Consider the following 23,512-nt stretch of genomic DNA (forward strand, 5'->3'; position numbering starts at 1 on the left):
AGGAAGGAGTTCAATAAAAGTGGATGTCTGATTGTGCTGAATTAGTTTAATTTTTCAGCTGGTATTTATCAGCTTTGAAGGTCAAAAATAAGAGATTAGAAGGGAAGAAAATAAAATAACAAATCAGTTAAAATCTGATCAAGAAGGAAAGGGAAAGGATGTGTGTATGTTTTGAATATCACAATGCAATTTCTTTATGGTTCTCTGAATCACAGATGGGCTTTTTCAAACGTGTGAGACCACCTCAGGAAGAACAAGAAAGAGAACAACTGCAACCACATGAGAATGGGGAAGGAACATCAGAAGCTTAAGCAGAGTTTTATCTGTAAGATGTTCTGAAATTTTTAAATGCCTGCATCTTGGCTACAAATATTGGATTCCCCCTCAAGAAAAAAACATTCATGACTGCAAAGGTGCTGGTCTCAGAAGGTATCAGCACGTACAAAATAATAGCAATATATTTAAATCCTCCTTTTTGTATTAATTATGTTCATACATGTGACTAACGCATCTGTGCCAATTTGTGTGTGAGAAAATTAAGTAATAGGTAGTGCTATGATTTTACTTATTGGGATGTACGAGTCATCGTCTTTTTTGATTCACAAACCAACTTTACATGCATTGCTACACAGATTCTGCATTTGCTCCTGAAGCCAACAGCTTCCATAGATACTTGCTGGTTTACACGTTTAGTTCCAGTTGATTTTTGCAGGATGACACTACATTGCATTTCCTAGCTCTTGAAAGCTAACTGCACAAAAAAATGAGCATAGGTTGTTTTAGAAAACTGAAGAATATTCTTTGACCCATGAACTCTGCTGATGATTTTCCTTCTGCTCAAAAAATAGGAAAGAGATTATTCAGTGGAATCATTCTTCCCTGATACCTATTCTGCATGCCTGTTCCCCTTACTGCTCATTCATCTGTCTTGTGGTTTCCCTCTAGACTTTAAAAATATTGTTCTCCAGGTCCTAGGTCTCTTACTGCAGGTATTGAGCCTGCAGAAATGGAAGCGAGTGGTAGAAAGCTGGGGATGTACTTTCTGTGGGACCTAGTGAAAAGATCCAGGGCAAGATCCAAAGACTCTGCTGTGTGTGTCCATGGAGCAGAATCCAGGTGTTCCACAGAATTCTTGGCAGCATGGATCCGTTCAGGTGCTGCCAGAGACAAGATGTTGGGCTGTGGCTGCCAACAGAAATGTCTGATGAGAAAACCCATAGCCTCTATGTTCACAGGTCAAACCCCCACAGGGTTTGAAATTAAGTCTGTGTATTACTTGGATTGAATCTCAGTTTCTGGCAAAACAGTGGAGGGAATATTTTCTGACAGGTTACCTGATGCACTGTAATGTGTTAATTGTCACATTCTGTAGTTGACCATGTCAAGTGCAGGATGGAGTAATACGGAGACTAGACTATCTGCCAGCCATGCGTCTAGGTTACATCAGTACTTCAGCCACACTCCGGTCTGCCTTGCCACCTGCCCTGAGAGAACACTGAGCTTGTCAAATGAAACAGAGTAGAGCTGGCAATGCATAAGGGTTTGAAAAGAGAAGGTTGATTTGGCTTGGTTTATTTAATTCATTCATTGTATGTTTCATTGCACAAGACATTTCATTGCACAAGACATTTCATTAGGTTCAATACATTTCGTTACCAAAATTTGTTTCATTGTTGTTCTTTAAACATACCAAAAGTCCAGAGGTTTACATCATTTTTAGCTTATTTCCCTCAGCATTGGTGTGGTAAGATGAAGCTTCTTACACTTACGAGAGAACCAAACATTTTCTGTATGCATTTCTGTAGACATGCAGCAGCAAATTAGGAGGTTGCTTGGCTTGCAAGTAAAGGTGCCTTTTATGAGATTTGTTTTTTCTCTATTCCAATAAGGGAATAAATTACATAATAAGTTCCCCATATGCAGCCACATCCAGAAAGAAAAATTTATACCGTAATTATACCAGTGACATTTCTATGTCGACAAGTTTTTAAAAGGACAAAAACTCTGGTTTGGTTTGGTTTTGTATCTTGGGGCTTTTTGTTCAAAGCTGCATCTTCCCCCACAAATACTGCAAAGCCCAGTAAACCAAGAATTACCTGAAATGAAGTTTGATTCAACTCTTATTTCTGCATCCTTTCTGGGATTTAAAATCCCACATGTGGCTTCCGTTCTTACTTTCTTTCAAAACTTTCTTACTCAAAACTCAAAAAAAAAAGTCCTTTCTTACTCAACTGTGATGGCGTTGAGTCATTGAGTGAGACAGCACAAAATCTGCAGGGGCCACTACATGGATTGGACACAGGCTTGCCTGTTTACCCATATACATGTTTTTGTTTTAGACAATATGTTTAGATATAATTAGTTTATTTTAAAGGTTATATTGCATCATTCTGCTTTCACTGAATTTTCAAGGTCTTTATTGTGCCCAACGTTTTGTTTTTTTCTTTGCTTCTAGTATTGTTACTAGTAATCCAGTAAGGAATCAGGAGTCAGGATATGATCCTGGCCTCAAAATGTGACTTCTGGGAAACACATTTTCAGTTACTTAACACAGGCTTCTAGTTGACACTCTTTGTCAACTTACTATCTATATGCAACAAGATTGGTTTTACCCAATCTTAATCTTAGTCAGTTAAGAGGTTTAAGAGACTGTCAAACAGATTATAGCTCTAATTCTTACATGTGTGCTTTCATTACATGTACACACCAAGGTGACTTGAAATTTCTGAGACTACTTGCATGTCTAGGCATTATAAGGAGGTGAAAACAAACAAACAAAAAAGCACGATCAAGATCTCTTTAGCTCACATGGAAGGGGTACTTTAGCCTGTTAATGTCAGTGCTAATTGTATCTTAATTTTACTGTGGCAACTGGAACTCTCATTTTGCTCATTGTCAGGATAAAAAGGTACATTTCATTGGTACAACTACTGTAGCTATAGACCGTTTCTTCCATTTATTGAAGTTATATAAAGTAAGACTTAAGTGATTTTTATTTTCTTGCATTCTACTGGAGAATAAATCCAAATAGTTGCTTCTCCCATGTCCACTAATTTCCACTTTGGTTAAAGAAAATAGTAGCATATGTAAATGGAGTATACACATTACTTAGTGAACATAGATATAACAACCCAAATTCAGTTTAAGGTAACATTTGTGTTTCAGGAAGATTCTGCCCAGGATGTTTTCCTGAACAGGGGTGCAGGAAACACTTCGTATCACATTCTAGATTCAGCAATAAAATCACAGACTATGTATGTACTTGTGTCAGTATATATTGCATACTGACTTAGAGGCATTAATGTATTCTTATAGCAGATGTTGTAGAATGATATTAAAACTTTGAAAGAAACTTTAGAACTGTATTTTGGAATTAAAGTAATGCCCTTGAGTCAAGATCGACATGCATAAGATGCATACTGCAAGCATTAAAAAAATACAAGTACAGTAACAAAGAATTAGTCCTCTTTTCAGAGTTATGTTCAGAAACATATTTTTTATTAATATAAAATCAATGGCTGTGTAATTATTTAGACAATGAAAACATTTTAAGAGAGCTATATCTTTTATAATGAGTATGAAATTCTGTAAGTACTCCAGTTTGCAATTATTGCAGCATCTCATGATCAATATTAGAAAGTGATTTATATTACAAAATGCACATTATCTATTACTATGTTTGACAATATTTAGAAAACATAAAGCAAGGAACCTAATTTAAAGGTTTATATTTCTTTCAAGAAACTACCAAATTGTGGAGATAGCTTTTGATTAAGCATGACTGTAAAGTCACATATGGGATACATTTATCAACATAAGTTGAAATCTTTGCGGAAATGTTTTTAGGTATCAATAACAAGTTTATAATTTTATTTGTCCTATATGGCTGTTTTAAATCTTGATTTACATGTTGATCTTTGATTCACATAATGCTTGTGGAAACTCTAAAAAAGTTTATTATATATGCTCTTTCTTTATAGAACATTTATTCCAAGCAAAGATTTCTGAACTCGTGTCCATGCTTAAAGGGTTTTTAAGGTAAACGTTCACGGGTATTTTGAAAATATTTCGGCTATAATCAGCATGTTCTTGGTGATTTGAAGGATTCATATTGCACTTAGATTTTTGCAACATTCAGGTTTGCCGTTGGTTACCCTGGCATATGCCCTGCAGTATTTTTTTCCTACACCCTCACAAATAGTCACAGAGCAGCACTAGCCTGGTGAAAATCTAGTCAGTATTTGTCTTCTGTCCAGACTAAGACCTATTCTGCAGTCTAATGAAGTCACAGAAAACCTGACATTCATTGCAGCTGGCTTTGAATGTGATCCTTTGTGGCCAATGCTGCTGGCTGTTATTGAGGGGGAAAAAATAAAATAGGATTTTATAAAAGGAAAATTGAAATACTGAAATAGCGATTTCCCTTGGAAATATTTGAAGTTAATTGCCCAAGAAATGAATTGTTTATTAACTTTAAAAGAGTTGGCACTAAAGTAGAATGGAAGTGTCATGCTTAACTGATCAAGGAATTTTTAAAAGCCACCTTTATACAAAGTTTTGAAAAGATTTATGTTCAGATTCTGTCAATATCGATGGAGGGGGGATGATGAACTTCAAGAAAGTCTCAGGTTTCAGCAGTGAAGTGATACTGATATTGACATATAAAAAATAAAAAGATGGTGTCATATAAGCCTTACAGCAAAGAGATGGTTCTTTTTGTTTGTCCATTTCTGTGATGGGAAGAACCCATTAGTTCTCTATTGGCAGTGGCATCCTATCACAAATAAATCCACAGTTTGGATCATGATTGTATGCTGAGCTCTCTAGTAACTCTCATTGACTTGAGTGGGATCTGAGCTCTTTGGTACTGAATCTGTAGCTACTAATTCCCAAGTGCAATATAACATGATCAGATTTAGTTCACTGCCAAGTCATCTGTTTATTTTTGTTTGCCTAAGAAGGGATGTAGCATTTGTTGACTTGCAATGCTCAATATTTTTAAGGATGTTGACAAAACCAGTGTGTTAAATTGAGGTGATAAATGAATGGTATAAGAAGTTTTTGATCGCCCACATTGGGTGAAACATGATGTATATTCTAAAGTGTATCCATTACTAGCTCTTGAGTTATTGAGAATTGGTACAATATTCTTTAGGTCCACTGTGGAAAATTCGCCTAGAGACTATACAATAATGGGTTTGAATTTGTAGTACTGCTACTGTTTCATGTGATTATGGTATTTAGTATTCTGGTCTATTTTTTTTCTATTGTGTAGAATTTTAATGTAACACAGGAAATCTAAACTTTCATGCAGTTACCTTCACCAAATATGCTGCATTAAGGTTGAATAACTTGACCGTTGGCTTTTGCAAAGTAAATGAAGATTTGATGTAGCATTTGAATCTTCAAAAAACTTTTATTACAGGTTTAGGTGGCCCTTTCTAGTCCATGAAGGAAACCTCTATTTGCTATGATACAAGTATGTTGAAAATGTAACATTTTGTTTCTTTGTAATAGATATTTTTTTTTGCCTTTTTTGTTTTTGCTCGTGCATGAAATCAGTAGAGCATTGTTTGCACAAGCAGAAAATTAACATACTAATGAGAGTACTGCATTTTGGATTTTTTAGTCGTGTAGTAAATAAACAGGAATATTTTCAGTAACTATGAACTTGTTTCAAAGGCTTTCGGTACACGTAAGGAGAGCAATATGCATTTCAAGTCACCTTATTTTTATTAAATTATAATTTTTTTAAAAAAGTGGGTATTGTGGCACAGTAATTTTGTACTGATATCAAATACATAGCTATTAAGCTATGGTTATCTTTTCAACTCATTCTTTTAATCCTAATTCAGATTTGATTGATTTTATTAGGTTGTATTTTTCTATATATGTATACAATTTCAAAATATTATGATTGGATAAACTGAAAAATGTATGTATTGAGTTGACTCTGATATTTAGAATTTTGGAATAAAATACCTCTTAATTAACAAGAATTCTGGATTTTTTTAATTCTTGACCTACTTTTTAACAAACATTTAATTCACCTGAAAATATTTCATAGTATATGTTTGTAATTCACAGTTATCTACTAAATACAAAAAGGTCACATATACACAACTTCCACATTCTCAGCTAAAGTGGCACACATTAACCTGCAATCAAAAAAAATTGTAATCACAAGCAAAAAAGAGGATCTAGGCACAAATTATATTCTGTCACCAGAAAACTGATTTCCTACTAAAATTTTTGTGTACCAGAAGCAAGTATTTCAGATTTTTATACCTGCCACATCACTGTAAAAAATGGTGAATTCTTGTCCTTTGGTTAGGAAAATTCACAGAGGTGGTATTTCTTTTCTTGTTGTATTATTAGACTAATTTTATGTTAGTATTGCATTCTTTCTGATTAACAATCATATTCATCTTTGTGAATGGGGTGACAATAAAGGCATACATGTTTATTTTACATTGCTAGAACACTTACTTAGAAATAAATGTTGGTGCTTGTGAACCCTTTAGAAAAACTCCACGCTGCTGGGTTCATTGGATTGCTAGTAAAGAATTTGTTAGCCTAAAGAAAATAGTAAAAAGGGACACTGAAAAGATGAAAAACTGATATTTGTGTTTTAATTAACCACTTCCAGCAGCTTCACAGTAGCTACACTGAATATGCCTAAGATACATCACAGCAGTAAGTCAAAGCATGACTCTTCCATTTGTTCAATACCCACTGCAGCCAACGCAGGCCTAGTTTTTGTTAAATATGATACCTTCAGTTAGGTACGAGCACAGTGATCACTACATCTGTCTAGCAGTTCCAAATTAATGATTATTGAGGAATTAGTGGCAACAGTTGTCTCATAACAGCAACAAGGCAACAGAGTCGTTTTTCGAATTCCCATCTTACACCATAACTACCTTAAACAAAATGATGGTCCATGTCTTGAGGTTATTTACATAAACACAACTCCACCGCCTGACCTGAATTATGCTCCTTTACAGTGTCTAGGTTTCTGACTCTTTGCATACATGTATGGTATTTTATTGCATGCTTTTATCATTAGTGAGTTTGTAATTTAATTACTAATGCATTAATACTTTATTACATATTAGTACATTAATATATTTTAAAATTGCCAGTTCAAGTAATTTTAAGAACACAGTAAAAATTAAAGAGACTGCCTCCTTTTTTTTAACAAAAGTTTGTATGAATGTCTCAGCAATATATTGTCTCTTACACATAAAGAATTAGGGTTAGTGCTGTCAGCGGCCTATCTTTTCACATCATATTTCACAATCAATCTGGTTTACTTCATCTTTCTGATAAACCTTCTAAAAGTTTGGTGCTGAATCATTACCTCTCCTGACAGAGACAGAGGATGTGCTAAGACTTAAGCTTGCAGGATACAAATGCACAATACAGACCTTCCAAGTGTGAGAAGCAAAAAACCAAACCAACAAACAAACAAAAACCAACAGACAGTAAAATACCACATTACTGGACTTTATAATTTCACCTGTAGACCATGTGTGTGTGTTACTGTTTTTCAGAGAGTTTTGCAGAATATACCTACGTTTACATTTCTGTGTCATTCCTGTACATGCTTTTCAGTTCCTGACAAAATAGCAGATGCCATGTCGCGTCCCTTCAGTGGTTGATGGTAACGGATGTAATTTGTTTGCTGAGTGGGTAAGCAACCTTTTTAAAGACTGCAGGAGTTAATGCTGGACATAATTCCTCTAGTAAATATTCAGGTAGTTGAAATAAATGACTTTCATCTCTTTTCAAAGAAAATCTGGTTAAGAAAACTTAAATCTGATTATGATTTTTTCTTTCCTGAAATGGGTGCTATTGTGTGCTCTAATCCCTTCTTAATAATCTATCTAAATGCAGTACAATTAACTTCCACATGTTATTCCTCTTTTGGAGCCATTTGCAATAAAACTTTTATCACGTATTTAACGAATTTGTTTCAGAACTTTATAAATGAATAATTGTGCATATTCACATAATCAATATTAACTTAAAGTGTTGCAGCTGCCACGTTGGTTCAACTATTCCCCCCCGAATAAACTTATAGGTTATCTTTCGAAGAGCCCAAGTCTACAAAACATATGGAAATGAATATGCGAACCACACTTTCTCAATACCCCATACCCATTTGTCAGGCAAGTTCCTTGCAGGAAGCGGCCTGCTGAAGGCACCAGCTGGCTTGCCCTGGACCCCTTTCTTCCACCTGAGAACATGCGATGCTGGCTGTGCTGAAGCAGCCTCTTTTTCTTTGCAGTGCCCAGAGAAAAGGTTGAAATAGGAAGCTGGCTGAGGGGCTGTTAACTGGGCAAGTAGGTACTGAACAAACGTTTTCTAAACAAAACAGAATCTCTCCATGTGAGCTGCTGGGAGGAGAGTTCCACATCAAGTAAATATTTGCCTCGTTGTTGTGCTTTTTTGCTTATGTAAAAGAAAGGTCCCATCAAATGAAATAGTTTTTTGTGGCAGAGGGTTTTTTTGGTGCTGATGAAGGTGCAAGTTTCATCTGTCCAGATGTGCTGCCTTTGCTCAGGTGTAGCAGTCTGAGCTGCCGGTCAACAACTTCAGGAGTTTTTCTGTGAGCCCACCCTAGGTAACGTCCATTCCAATTTTACCCAAGTTAATGTGTATCCTTAATTCTAACACACGTGTTGTTTGATATCAGGACCGTTAATGTGAATAAACATCTAAGTAAGGCAAAGGCACGCTTGTGTGTGGAATGAAAGCTTTAGGAGATGCTACGAACACAGCAGGCTCACCCCCGCGCCTGCCGCTCACCAGGGCCGGAGTACGGGCGGCTCTGAGCGGGCACGCGGCAGTCCGAGGCGTCTGCCCTCTAACGCGACGGGATGCTCCGGGGTTGCAAATACGCCTTGGCGCTCTCAGCAACAAGCGTGGCCGCAGCCGACTTCAACGCCGCCGGTTCGGAGGGGGCTGAAAGCCAGCGAGCGCGGCGGGTTTGATGTCCGCGCCCACCCGGCTACAGACCGCAGCGCCGGCCGGCCCCGCGCCCTCCCCTCTCGGCCCGGCTCTCCCTGCCCTCGGCCGTTACCGCCAGGCGTTAACGGCGAGGCGCCTTCGGAAAGCCGTTAGCCCGCCCCGCGCTCCGCAGGGCCCGCAGGCAGCGGGGCTTCCCGCCGGGGCGGCCGCCCCCCGCTGCGGAACAGGACCCCCTCAGCCCGCGCCCACCGCCCCCGGCCCGCCCCGCGGCCCCGCCCCGCGCTCAGGCCCCGCCCCCTGCACGTCCGAGGGGCGGGGCGGGCTCACGGCTGCCCGGCCGGCAGCTGCCGTGCGTGGGGGCGGCCGCTCGCCGCCGCAGTCCCGCCGCCGCCGCCGGAGCCGCTGGTCCCGGCCCCCCGCCCGCGCCCTCGCCCGCAATATGCCTCCGCTGCCCTCGGGCTGCTCGACATGCCGGGGACCTGCGGGCGCCTCTCCTCCCTGCTCCTGGGGCTGGCGGCCGCGTTGCTGATGGGGCGGCCGCCTCCCGCCGCCGCAGCCGCCGCCACCCTCCCGCAGCAGCAGCGGGCGGCGCTGCCGGGGGGCGCCCCCGCCGCCGCGGCGGCCTCAGGTACCGATCCCCGCCCCGTTTCTCCTGCCGCCGGGTACATAGCCGCTTCCCGCCTTCCCTGCGGGCATTCCGTCGGGACCCCCGCTACCCGGCGCGTCCCGCTCCTCCGGGGTGGGGGCTCGGCGCCCCCCTCCGCCGCCCCCCCTCCGGGCTGCTGGGGGCCGCGCCGCTGGAGGCCGGGGCCGCGTTGCCGCCGCTGGGCTGTGAAACCGGGGGGGTTGTGCTGCCGTGCGAGGGACGGACGGGGGGGTCCACCGCTGTGCTTTGCATGAGGCAGGTAGCGGAGCCGCGGCGGCTGCTGCGGGGCGAGCGGGATCCATCTTTAATGTCCCGGGATCTGCCGGTGGGCCGGGCGGGGGGCGCTCCCGGGGCCCGGCGGACGGGCTCGGGGAAGGGCCCGGTGCGTTCCTGCCCGCTGGCAGGAGTCACCAGAGCGAGAGGTGCAATATACGTATAAAAATATATGTAATGTTCAATTATTTATTTGGATGTACATTTGCATCAATATAAAAATAAATAAAACCCCAGCTGATAACGTGTGTAAGCGTCTCGAGCCTGTCAAAAATGGGTGATGGGGCTGGTGAGCTCGTTGGTTGTTGCGTCTCCTCTGCAGAATGAGGAAACACGTCGTTTATCCAACAGCTGAGAGTATGGAGATCATGTGCTTATGTCAGTATTAGGCCGTGGTGCTACGGTCAGATTTGTGAGGTTACCCCCTTGCAGAACTGGGGCAGGTGATGAGGTGTTTGTTCTGTCACCCGGTGTAAAAAATAATGTGTCTGTTCTGAAGGCTCAGGCTCAATTGGGATAAAAACAGTGTTCTTCTTGACGTATTGCCTTTCACCAAAGAATTTCAAAATGGTTTCAAACATGAATTATTTAAGACCTTCTAGCACCAAGGCTCTGTTTGGGCATATCACTGGAGCATATGTTTCATTTTTAACATGTATGCATGTTTCTATTTCCAGTTGACTTCAAGAAGGTATAAAATGTTCTTCGTTTTAGTCATATGCTTAATATTTTGCTGAATTGAAGCCAATTTGCAAAGCTGCCAAAGTATGTATGTTAATTAAGAAATATAAGCAAAGATTTTGAGTTATGGTCTTTACTTGTAACTTCTTAAAGATGTAGAACAAGAAACTAGGTTTGGTAGACTATGAACACATTTAAATCTTCCTGATAGGCTCTTTAAAATGCCTTGCTTGACTTGCTTTTTGGTTTCCTTCTTGTGTAGCTTTGTTTTTTGGGTTTTTTTTCCCCAAAACGTTTAAAATATAGGGCCTTAAAGAAGGGTATTTGATAAACAGCTTGGTTCCTGGTTTTCATTTTCAGCTGATGCTTTTTCATTATTTTGTTTCTTACTGTGCTTTTAGAGGAATATACCATTAATCACCAGCAAACCCCATTTAGGCGGCATTGGCAGCATTTCTGACTTGTGCAGTGAATGTTTTTCTCATTAAAAATTGAGTGGCAAAAAAAAAAGGGGGGGGGACGACACAGTTTTTGTAATTCAGTGATCTTCTTTGGTTTCAGCTATTGATTTCTTTTCAAGAAGCTCTGTTACTTCGTTGCCTTCAGCCCTGGCTGAAGTCTTTGTTGGTACCAAACAATTTGATGCTCTTGGTTTGCTGTTGTTGCTGTTGCAGACCCACGTGCCTAGTTGCTGTTGCTTTCTTTTATTTGTTTATTTTGCTTCATAGGTTTTGAGGTATGAGAGTCCTGAAAGTGCCTTGTAGTATGCAGCTTTCACAATCAATCCCAGTTTATGAATGTTAAAAATGTATTTTTTGAGCTGATCCTCAGCATTCGTTTATGTTATGTTTAAATACAGTTAAAGCTTTATTTTACTGGTTGGCTGGCTTTCTAAATGATCTTGATTAATTTTTTCTTTCATAAAAAATCGAAAAAAGGCAATAGTGATGAATCTTTTTCGTAGCAGTGATTAGCTGGTCTTCATAACTTTCATTATTATGAAGAAGCTGCTAATAACCTTTGGAGTTTTGTGTGGTATTTCCTTTCAGTAAAGCATGTAAGTAATTTTTGCTATGTTGATGTTTTTGAAATTTTAAAAAGGAAGAGCCTGACTCCAGTTATGTATTTATCGGATACTAATGTCTTATTCCATGAAATTATCTTTTGATGGTTTACAGCCAAAAGGTAGGGAGGATAAACGGCTGTTGCTTTTGCAGCAGAAGACTGGCAGCAGAGTAATCCCTAAGGGGAACGCTCTGAAGAGGCCACTCCTGCAGCAGCTGCAGGTCCTGTGCTGGGAACTGCCAGGCAGGCAGCGGCTTCTGGAAGTAAGGAGGAGCCTGGCTGAATTTGGATTTATGCTGCGTGCTTGTGACCCCGGTGTTGCTGGAGCAAATGAGCCTTATCCTCCTAGAATAGGGAAGGTGCTGTGCTAAGGCTGAAGTTCACAACCTTTTCTCAGTTGATGTTCCTGTATCGATGTCCCTGTTCTGTCGAAGCTAATTATTCAGTTCTACAGATCAGTTCCCTCCTGGATTAACACAGGCTTCTGCCAGTGTAATAATTGTGCTGTCTAGAAGAGATGCTAAAGTCAGCACAGCTGTGTACAAAAGTTTTGAGTGCGGACTCTACTGCTGACATGTAAATGCAGCAGTGAGAAGGTAGTTGCACATCATGACTGAATAGGTTTTCTTGCTAATCTCCTCTTTCTCCTCCCTTAAAAACAACAACAAATTCACTGCTGCCAAAAGAAATAAGTAAATTCTAAAGCAAGGCAGAGAAGACATGCACAAGAGGAACTCTGTTCAAGGAGTTACTCTGACTTGTGTTATCTAAGGGATGTAGCTATTCCAAAATTCAGCCATCACCACCCTAACCAGAGAGATCCATCTCTCTCTCCTCAGTTTTTTTTTGCCCTGAAGTGGAGAACCTGTCTTGGTTCCTTGTTATTCATTTTTTCCATTTTCTATGTGGCAGTTCAGAAATCTGGACTCTGGTGTGCAGAAGCAATTGAAGAGAAGTTGCTGGGAGCTTCAAATAGTCAGTGTTGAAGTCAGTGGGCTTGAGCACAGAATTCAGTAAATTATAGTCCTGGCTTTGATCCAGGCAAATCTGTTTTGGTTTTCTTTGTTCCCTTTTGTTTATCTTTATTGAGATGCATTCTTTACAGGAGATGTGAGTTGTGTTCTTTAATATTCACTGTGGTTGGGATATTTTGGATGTGGTACATTGTTATTCTCTTCATAATGCAGATACAGCACAATAAACAGAGCAGAGACCACTAATTGAATAAGGGATACTTAACTGCATCAGTTCCATGGCAGATCTGATGTGTGCTGAATGTACAAGATTCTTCTGGAAAAAACAGCAGTTGTGTAAACGGAAGCTGTCACATTATGTATAGACAGCACATAGGATGACATATGCCATCTTAATGTTGGAAGTGTTGAAAGTTTTTTTTCCATGTTCGAGACCTTAAGTTAGACTCGAACTATGCTTTAAAATAGGTGTTATTCCTTCAAGTTTCTGCCCTATAACTACATGTTCTATGCTGTGGGTACTCTATACCTTTTGTAATCCCAGTATAAGCAAGAAGACTTGACATGGGTTTGTTATAGACCATTCCCAATTTGCTTTATATCCCAGAATTCAGAGAAGAAGAAATTTTTTTATTAGTTTTTTTATTATTTTTTTTTAACGCAGGTGACTTTGCATACAATGGGAAGATTAGCTTGATTTTTATAGGGTGAAATTAAAAAGTGGTGGCAGCTAATGGTGGTCCTGAATAAAGGAGAGGAGAGAATTGGAATAGTTGTACACATTTCTGCAGTTAATTGTTGAGACTGATCAGATAAATACGTGATTGCTGGCAAACCCAGAAGAATATAAGAGATTACTTTTGTACCTGTTGGAAACAAATACGCTATTTGGATGCTGCCTGTGAATTTGATCCTGTGCCCATTTGTCAATAGTGACTGCTTGCATGTGATGATGAGTTGCTATCTAATGCAAACCAGTATTCCAGACAAGAGATTTCTAGTTAAGATTTTTCTAAAAACTCTTATGTATGTTGTCTTCCTGATCATTCAAGGAGGACATAACTTTCTCGTGGTTCCTTTTTATTTGAGATAACGCAACAGAAATATTTCTTTGACACATTGTAAGTGTGATTTACTGATTTGGTAATCTTTGTTTTCAGTGATTCTAGTTGTGAAATGTTTTTCCTACTAACTTGCATATTGGTGTGTAGGTGGTACTTGGATATTTAGAGGAACATTTGGTTTTGATATCTTGTTCTGTTAATCTGGGTTGGAATCTGAGTGATAATATATAATGATGCACTTTTTTAAAAAATGAAGTATCCAGTGCTGTGTGACTAGCTTGATTGTCCCTTTGTGGAACAACCTGTATGGTTTACTGTCTCTGTAGTCACTGGATAGGGGATGAGTATGGCAGCAAAAAATTCAGTTCTGTTCTGGAGCTGCTGTCGCAGTCAGATACAGACCCCAAGAAAATGAGTGAGGAGATAAAAGCTATATAGGAGATTCTGTAGCATTCCTATAAAGAAGGAAATACAGTAATTTTCACTGAGGGATTATGTAGGATGCAGTTTCTGCTCCAGAAGTCAGGGCTGTCTAACTAGAGACTTCTGATCAGCACTGTGGTTAATAGATACACAATCAACAGCACAGCCTTCTTCTCTAGTGGCTAATGGAATATACTTGGTGTCGGGAAAAGGTTTATTGTTAAGTTGTCAAAGCTTACGGGTTAAATTGTAGTAACTGTTTTCTATTTGGACGTGGAGGAGATGGTTTGCAGTCTTTACAATAAGACTTTTGATTTGTTTTAGGTATATCAGATGTAAACATTTGTTGGGAATCTATGTGTTTCTTATATGGAAAACCTTAATGAAACTTTGGAAAGCTGACTTCTGATTGCATGAAAAATAATTTTCATTATGAAGTAGAACTCCAAAAGTATTACATGCACACCCCAGCAAAATGGCTTAATGCAAGCAACTTCACCTATGGAAATACACTTAGAAAATGTCCTTTGGCTTGCTGTTCACTTTTCTCAGCATTCTCAGCCTCTGGGATTTGCAATAATAGTTTCTCGGCTAGGTGAGAAAGTAAAGGAAGAATGTAAGACTTAGACTTGTCCTGATTTATTTGAGCTGATGTTCTTAAGTGGCTTAGCTTTCTGTGCTGATCTAAGGCTTAGTAGTGCAACAAAATATCAGGAAGGGCATTAGGACACTGGAGAGGTGATAAAGCGTCAGCAGTTTGAGACAGAAATAAATAATGAAAAAGATATATTAACAGATAATTTCATTCATGTGTCCATGTGTTCCATGATTTAGGTCAATCAGTTGCTTATACAAGAAAAAGAGGGGTTTGGGGTTTTCCACAGTAGAGCACAAATGAAAAAACAGGTACTTTTTTATTTTTCAGGATGAGAATCAGTATAAACAAAAAGGTACTGAGGAGTTCTGAAGACGTAGGCAGCTCTCCTGAGTTGAAAGCTTGCTTTTATTAAAGCTTGTAATGTATTATACAGCATCACACTCTGTACTTCAGAAAACTTGTTTTCAAGAAACTTGTGCTGATAGTAGCTTTCATTATAAAGAACTGAGAGAGACAAGGGCAGAAATGTGTTTTAGTATTCACAGAAATGGGGCCCAGAGTTATGCGGTGAGAAAGTGGCAGGAAGCAAGGGTAATCAATAACATCAGGAAGCTACCTATTGCAAGGTGGTAGGTTTTGCGGTGCTTATTTATTTTATTAAAGTTTCACTATTTCTTGTCAATCTGTTGGCAGAGGACACAGCATCAAAGGCCAATTGATATGTAAAAACATTCACAGAATTGCTGTCAGGCTGCGAAAAAGGCATTTTCGGGATTTGGAACGCAACTGCTATCTGGGTCACTGGGGATCTATAGCTTGCTTTCTCTGTGAACTAGCTCAGTAGATGAAGTCTTTGAAGACAGACAAAGATCTGAGAAGAAAGCTTAATCAAAATAAACTTTATTTTTGTCATATCAAACTTATAAATATAGTGCAGGTTGCTTTGTTGTCTTGAAAGTTGCATTTTTTTTTATAGACTATATTCTTCTTTAATGAATGGGGATTTAAAGCACAATGTGACAGAGCAGTTGAGTCCTCTGTATTATTCCTGGTATTCCGTTTAATTCCTAATTCATAGATCTAGCAATCTGGTGTGCAGTAGGAGCACCCAGATCCCGTGATCAGGAATTTCCATTGCACCGTAGGGGTCAGTGTACTCTTGAATAATGCTTATGTGTTCAGTAGGGTAGAACTACCACATCTAGCTCCTCCTACCTAATCGCAACTTGCTAGAGGTGTTCCAGTACACCTCATGTTCTCCTAAACTGTCATCTGCTGCACATCTCTACAAGAAACTGTATTCAGCAAGCTGCAAGGCAACTATTGCATTTCTTGCTTTGTGTTTCTATCACTACATGTTGTAAGGAGTATATGAGGTTTGAGAGCAATTTTGATGCCAACACATGCTGGAGGGGAGGATGTGAGGTTGCCCAGCTTTACAGTTGGCAGTATGAAAGTGCATTTGCTGAAACAGCCTGTGCTGGGGACCTTAAGGTTAGAATGTATTGCCTTGTCATTTTCGGAGGGACATAGATCAGGAAGGGATGATGCTCAGACCTTCCGTATGAGAAGGCACACATATACCGTATTATGAGCAGGTTCTTGTGACTAGGAGATAAACATCAACAGGCATAATCCAGTGTGTGTGGAGGACACACCAAAAGCACCAGTTACCTTAAGCATAGCTTCTCGGGCAGAACACTAGACTAATGTGTGGTGCCAGCAGTTCTGTCAAAAAAACTTGTCTTGTACGCTATGAATTTCACAAGCAGTTGTCAGCTGTCTGTAGATGATGTGAAAACAATCTCCTCCCATCTCAGTTGGACTAGCTGCCATAACTTTCCAGCTTTCTCTTCCATCTTTAACCCAGGCCCCAGGGAGGCAGCAGACTTCCCAAAGAAGTGGGTCCAGCCGGCATATTGGCTCTTCTGTTCCCTTCAGAAGGGAGCCTGCCATGACAGTGACCTGTCTTTTCTTTTACTTGATGGAGCAGTTTTGATGCAGGACATAGGCTGACCTTACCTCGGCGACACCTCCGTGCTAGGTGAACCATCGTCCTCGTCATTGTTCAGTTCCACTTGCAGAGCCTCATAGCTTTTATGCAAGAGCACCTGGGAAGGTGCATGCATGGCTCAATCCTGCTGATGTGTGTTCTTGTCTGGTGTAGCTCCCAGGAGCCATCCTGTGTGACCTGCTGGGATTGGCAGGGCTGAGGAACGATGTTCTTTCCTGTCTGTGCATGTATAAGCCCCCTAAAGCTCACCAAGTGCAAACATGAATCCTGTTGGGTTCCCATGCTATCCTTATTCTTTCCCCCTCAATTACTTGTCCTTCTCTCTCTTCCCTGAGGTTGTGATGATGCTTCATCGTGGGGGCTCTTCTGGTTGAAAGATGTAAGTCAGACTTCAGGGCAGAGTTGTTACCCTTTACAATATGGAAATGAGACAGTTGAAGGAGATGGATCACCGGGTCAGATCTTCCTGCTGGACTTCCCACATGACCTTTCTCACTTCAGCATTCTGCACTTACTGCTGGTGGTGCCAGGTACCTGAGACAGTGCGGTCCTACCAGTGGAAGAGGCAAGAGGTGGTTTCTCATGGAGGTTACGTGGAAATAAATTGTGGCTGTTGATGGGTTAGAGGGTAAAAAAAATCTTGGCAGTCAACCTGATTTTCCTTGTCTTATTTTGAAAACTGTGTCTGTTTTGGTCTTGGTCTTAGGTGTACAACCGACACCTATAGCAGGTTAACCTGCAAATGGTGGTGGATAGCTGTGCTGGGGAGTGGGTTTTCTGTGTTGAATATGATGCAGCAGTTACAGGTATGAGTGCGAGGCTCATATGGAATCATGTGCATTAAGAGGTCATGAAGCTGCAAAATACAGAGAATTCACAACTGCTTCATCATGTCCCTGACAGGCTGCTGTTGAAATGCATTATTGACATGACCACTGCACCCCAAAAGCACTCTAAGGTCTGTGGAGTGTCGTTCGATTAATGAGCGCTTTAGCCTGTACAACTGAGTATTTGCTTGAGCACTTTTACTAAACATGGTGTAGTTATAGTCAGATAAATTGGAGCACTGACCCATTATGATGCAGTTTTTCTTGCAGGAAAGAGCTGAATTCAGGTGGTTGTTTGTTTGGTTTTTTTTTTAGTTTGTAGACGGTCAATAGTAGTTCATCTGCCTCTTCTGAAATGTGTTCTTCTGGTTGAGATACTACTTTTATTTCTTGACTTCTTATGAATCTTTTACCTGTATTCAACAATTGAGCTTTTCCACTGGAGCGTGCCTGTAGCTTTCAGGTTTCATGCTGTAGGTTGTTTTATTTGCAGGTCCGAGCAACCCTTTAATTACCCTGATTTTACTTTTACAATCAGTGTTTCTGGTTTTATGCACTGCAGGTGTTCTTAAGTTAGGCCATGCAAGAAAAAGTATGTCTAGTGTTATTGAGTAAGGCCAAGCAAGTTAAAGTACATCTTTTCACCCCATTTCCTTAATAAAGCATAAGATTTGCATCAGGTTGTGAGCACCAAATTATCATGGGATGCTGTACTCCTACTAAAACATCCAGTCAGATTTGCTAAGTGTATTAAAATTAGCAGCTGAAATAAGCCACCATCAAGTGAAGATGATGTTTGTTCTTGGTTTTTTTTTTTTCTTTCAGTGTTTTCTGTGATTTGAAAGTAACTATGAAGATCTGGAACCATGATGGTATGTAGGCTGGAGGAGTCTCTAGTCTGACCTGCTTAAAGCAGGGTTGATACTGAATTCGGCTGTGGGAGTTCTTTGCTGTCAGGCCATGAAAGCCTCCAAGAATGGAGAACCTCTCTGGACAACCTATTCCAATGATTGTCCTCAGAGAGAAAAAAATTTTCCTTGTGTCCAGTCAGATCCTTTCCTACCCATTTGTGACTGTTGCTGTTTGTTATCCTGCTATGCATCTGCCTTCTGGGTAAACTCATGGGTTTTGGAAGGCTTGTTCGGGTCCCCCAAAGCCTTTTTTTTGCAAGGTTAAACAAGGCTTATTTCTTTGTGTGGGTCCAAAACTGAATGTGGTTTCCAGATGCAGTGTAGCGAGTGCTAAGTGGCAGGTATTAATTACTTCTCTTGCTGTTTGCTTTGCTTCTGTTGATGCAGTGTGATGTGCTGTTAGCCTTCATCGTTTCCAGGGTGCACTCCTGACATGTTTAGCTTATTGCTGGCCAGGACTCCCTGGCGTTCTCAGCAGAGCTACTGCCCTGCCAGTCAATCTCTTGTTGGTACTGGTGGAAAGGGTCAGATGCATCGTTTTGTATTTATCCCTGTTGAATTTCACCCGGTTCCTGTTGGTCCATATCTCTGTCTAAGTCCCTTGGAGCATATTGACTGCATCCTCAGCTCATTGGCACCTACAGACTTTGAGGGTGCGTTTTGTCCCCTCCTCAAGTCACTGACTTGGACTTGTACACAGCTATGGGGTGTGTCAGCTGCTGCTGTTTCTCTTGAAACTTTTGCATTTCATTTTGGGTAGGCCGTTTTCCTCTAATGCATGTAAACTAGGAGAAAGTGGGATTACATCCTTTGCTGCAGACTTGGGGCTGTTTTATAAATATGATATATACAGTTGGCTCAGTCCATTGAAATAGATACTAGTGTGTAGCATGGACTTTTGGTTATGAAATTTGTTAAGACACCAGATTTATTATAAATTACTTATTATTAATGACTTTATATAGGCAAGGCTCCCAAATGAAACTGAATGGAACACTCTCATATAAGTTATTTTCTATGAGGTAGCAAATCTGGCTAATAATTTATCTGTGCTAATGCGAGCTAAACTAGAAAAAAGGTCAATGATGTCAAGATATTTGAAAATATAGGCTGTTTCGCTGGAATAAATAAGGAGGTGCTTGCCCTCTCCAGCTATTATAGACACTAATGAAGTTATAAAGTTTTTTTGGGTCATTGTGGAAAATGTTCCTCTTATTTGAAGGCTTTCATTAAGTGACTGAACAGGAGAAATTAGTAGTTTGATGTGCTGCATTTACCCAACATAAGTAGACTGTGTTTGGAATAATAGAAGTTGTTAATAACATGAATTATGCCTTGTGATAATTTATCACAGGAGCTTATTTCATTGTTTGTGAGAGCAAGGGAGAAAACTCACTGGGCTGAAGGAGAGATTTTTCTTTGGATTATGGACCACTGATGTTGAGAAAATCCTGTAATTAAATTGACTGGAATGGAGACCCAGCAAAACATTAGTGAGATGCTGTGTAGTTTTGGTGCAGCATTGGGCAAAAGAATCTGTCATGGCTGAATGCCTCTTAATTAGTTGTCAGGTTCCTTTTCCCCCTTTTGTCTGTTTTTGGGTGGGTTTGGGTTTTTTTACTAAGCGCAGTATAGATAACGTGTCCCTCTACAATTCTGCCTCCTGGATTTTTCAGTGTTTCATGGAACAGATTGTCTTAGAAATACTTAAGTGCATTTGCTTCCCCCCAGTCCAGTTCTCACAATGTCAGAGGTGCTGAATGAATCTGAGAATCTGGGAAGGAAAACTGTTCCGTTTTCAGTCTTGGTGCCAATAAAAATATTTCCATCATCTTAGAAAGGTTTCCATGGTGCTAAGTTGTTTTCCAATTATTCCCTACAGGAATTTGGCCGCTTGCTGTGAAGGGAGAAGTTGTGTGTCTGTGGTGGTGGTGGTTGTGTTGGAGACACGGTTGGTGGGCAGCGTGTTCATCTCTAACAGCTGTCCTTCAGCTGTGGGTCCTGGAGCACTTCATCCTGTGCTGAGCGGTAGAGAGGCAATAATGATTTGGTGGCAGTGGCCGAATCATTAATATATGCATTATTGACACGTACCTCAATGGCATCCATGTGTGCAGAAGAGTTACATTATTGTGAGGGTAATCTTGATTAAATTGTTTTGCCTTATCCTATGATCTGATTTGACAGATCCTTCTCTTTTTTTTAAACTCTTTTTACGGCATCTGTGGAATTTTATTTAATTAGAACTAGTAGGAATCTGCAGTCATTTTCTTCTGCAATCGTTTTTCTAAAAATCAATTGTCATTTATTGTTGTTCTATGCTTTTTGATCATTCATTTTATGAAACTCAACTTTAATAAAAATTTATGTATGAAAAGATGGTAGATTGTTGGGTGCTCTTGTTGCTGCAGTATGGATTTCCTAACCAGTGCATTAAAAAATTCCTGTCCTGCATGTACAGGACTACAGTTAGGAAATGTTGGCCTGCAAACTTGCAATTTTATTTTCTCCATATATGTCTTTACGCACTGGCCTTCTTCCAAGGGACTAGAGGGTCTTTTCCTATAAGGGAAGATAAACAGTGCTGTAACATTGCAAATAGTTTTCTTTAAGTAGTATGAAATTATGCAGCTTTGGGGGAAGAAAGGTATTTTCAGGAAAGAAGAGTGACCAGCATGTTATTGAATAATGTCACTGAATACAACAGTAGCTTTCCTTTGTGACTAGTGAGTAACGTGCACTGACGTTTGAATTACTAGTTTGTAGGTTATATTATAACATTGTGAGTTTATGCAGGCATATTTGTCTTAAGGTTAAAACCTTCAGGGCATTAAGTGTCATGTTTGAAGACAGTACTGCTTTGTTTTCCTTTTGGGTTTTTTTCTACTCTGCCAAATTAAGGGAATGTTTGAACTTGCACAGATTTTCTTTTTCCAGCTAATTCCACTCACTAGCTGCCACTAAGAATAACATGAAACTAATCTGGTACCTAACCCACTGAGTTAAAAAAAATTGATTCATGCTATAGGGTTACTGGAATATTCTTACCCTGTCCAATTGACTGTTAAAGGGTAGGTTTGACAAGCCATTAGAAATTACAAGAAATGGTCTCATTTTGTCAAGATGATGCATAATGACATATTTTTTCTGTTTACATAATGAAGGTTTGATTGTAAAGTTCATGAGTGGGAAATGCATGTTTGCTTATCACCTAATAGGTACTTGCAGTTGCACTGGTGGGTATTTAAGATAATATTTTAAATACTACATTATGTGGATTTTGATGTTTTCCTTCTGTACGTTTCCACCAGTATTCCATAACAAACTGTGGATTTTGAATATTCATTTTTTCATTCTTTCAACAATGATGCAAGGTAGAATGATACAGGTAGTCATCTAAAAAATAAAAGAGCAGCATCGTAGGTTTAGTATTAGCCAGTGAGTAAATGGAGCATGAAAGAATAATGTTATAATGGCCTCTGAAATGCCTGGGCAAAGGTGTTCTATTTTGTAGGCTTCAGGAGCTCTGTTGCTAGTATTTAATTGCTCATTCACATCTTTCACTTGCAAATTTATCTTTAGTTGATATATAAGGTTTTTTAAGATTTTTGGTCTTGTAATAGTAATCATTTATCTCACTTACCTGAGATTACAGAAGATGATATTTAAAATGAATGAATTCTAAGTAAGTGAAGTTCTGCAGACTGCAGCATTTCATCTTGTCTGCTCCATCTCCCCCTTGCCCCAGGAAGGTGAATTTCTGAGCTTCCGTCTTCCATAGTAACCAAACCAGGCTGGCTGATGCAATGAAATAGCAGCAAATAAAAATGCAAAGTTGCTATGGTAATTGGAATTGTCATAGCTTTACTAGCAGGTGTAAATTTTGAATTGTATTGAAGTTCTTATTATTTATGACAATATACCAGTACAGCAAGACATGTGAATTATAATGCTGTAACAAAAAATCCTGTGAGTTCTCATGTTCTGTCTTGAGTGGTGAAACATTCTGATTTTAGTATGTGAATTGAATGAGGAAAGCATCTAATGGTGAAAAAACACAATGCAGCTACTTAGCAAATGAGTACCTTACCACAGAACACGGTGTGCACTTAAAAATGTTTCAGTGGGTTTTTTTAATGACATGTATACCACACAGCGTTAAAGGAAAACAGGAAAAAAAATCTGATGTAAATTTCATAGCTGCTTTCATGTCTACATTTCATAGCTCTTGCTTAGGTAGCCCATAAAAGTATTGAAAAGGAAATGCTTGTTTTCTTTCTATTTTCTTTATCTAACTAGGTGCACTTGAAAGTGTTATGGGGTACGTTCCCACTGGATAGGTGAGTTGTTAGCAGCTTTATGGATTAGCCTGATGACGTTCTTGCGTAGTTCTTACAAACATGATCATTCCAGGAAGGTGTTTATTGATTATACAGTAGTAATCATGAAGGACACAGTCTATAGTGATCCATTTTATTTTATTGATTTTGCTGGACCTTAATTTCATCAATGTTTGGTTCGTGTCAACATTTGTGGAATGAATATCATGCTTACTCAGGTTTTTTTATGCATCTGGTCTGAGATCTTGGTTGGAAGTGTAACCATTTATAATAGTATTACTCAGCTGTTGGTTGTAGAAGACAGTTGTTTTGCTGTTTTTATTTATTTAAATATTTCATTAAATCAGTCCACTTGTATATACAACAGATCTTAAAATTGAAAAAGCTGAAATGTTATTTTACCTATGCAATAGTATAGATTTTGAGCTCTAAGGCTGTGCAGATGTTAAATTGATCCAAATCAAATAAAATGATTGCAAGCATTAGCAGTTTGCATGTTTGTGAGGTGTGGTAATTTTTTTAAAAATAAAGAGTTCAAGGTAGTGCTGCAGGCAGTATCTGTGCAAGTGTGTCACGGAACTAGATAGCTGGAATGTTATGTCTATTTGAAAAATACTAGGAGTTTCTAAACTCTCTGACTTCTCTGAAGAATTAGCTGATGCTAGATGAGTATATCCTCTATCAAAAATTGAAAGCTCAAGTTTGCCAGTGTTGAATGTT

The 23,512-nt window shown here is 39.7% G+C and overlaps 2 protein-coding genes across 3 annotated transcripts in view; both read left to right on the top strand.

Moving 5' to 3' along the window:
- Positions 1-5,999, top strand: part of ITGAV (integrin subunit alpha V) — a 47,305-nt gene extending 41,306 nt beyond the window's left edge. Inside the window, exon 30 of the mRNA XM_005237080.4 lies at positions 216-5,999. Within this exon, the coding sequence (XP_005237137.2) occupies positions 216-311 (96 nt within the window). The 3' untranslated portion in view covers positions 312-5,999. The remainder of the gene's footprint in view (positions 1-215) is intronic.
- A 3,298-nt stretch (positions 6,000-9,297) lies between these two features.
- The window catches only part of FAM171B (family with sequence similarity 171 member B), a 35,617-nt gene continuing 21,402 nt past the window's right edge, over positions 9,298-23,512 (top strand). For both annotated transcript variants that reach the window (XM_055812805.1, XM_055812806.1), the window contains exon 1: positions 9,298-9,604. In XM_055812805.1, the coding sequence (XP_055668780.1) occupies positions 9,445-9,604 (160 nt within the window). In that variant the 5' untranslated portion in view covers positions 9,298-9,444. The remainder of the gene's footprint in view (positions 9,605-23,512) is intronic.

The sequence above is a fragment of the Falco peregrinus genome, chromosome 8 (assembly GCF_023634155.1).
Source record: "Falco peregrinus isolate bFalPer1 chromosome 8, bFalPer1.pri, whole genome shotgun sequence".
Lineage (NCBI taxonomy): Eukaryota > Metazoa > Chordata > Aves > Falconiformes > Falconidae > Falco > Falco peregrinus.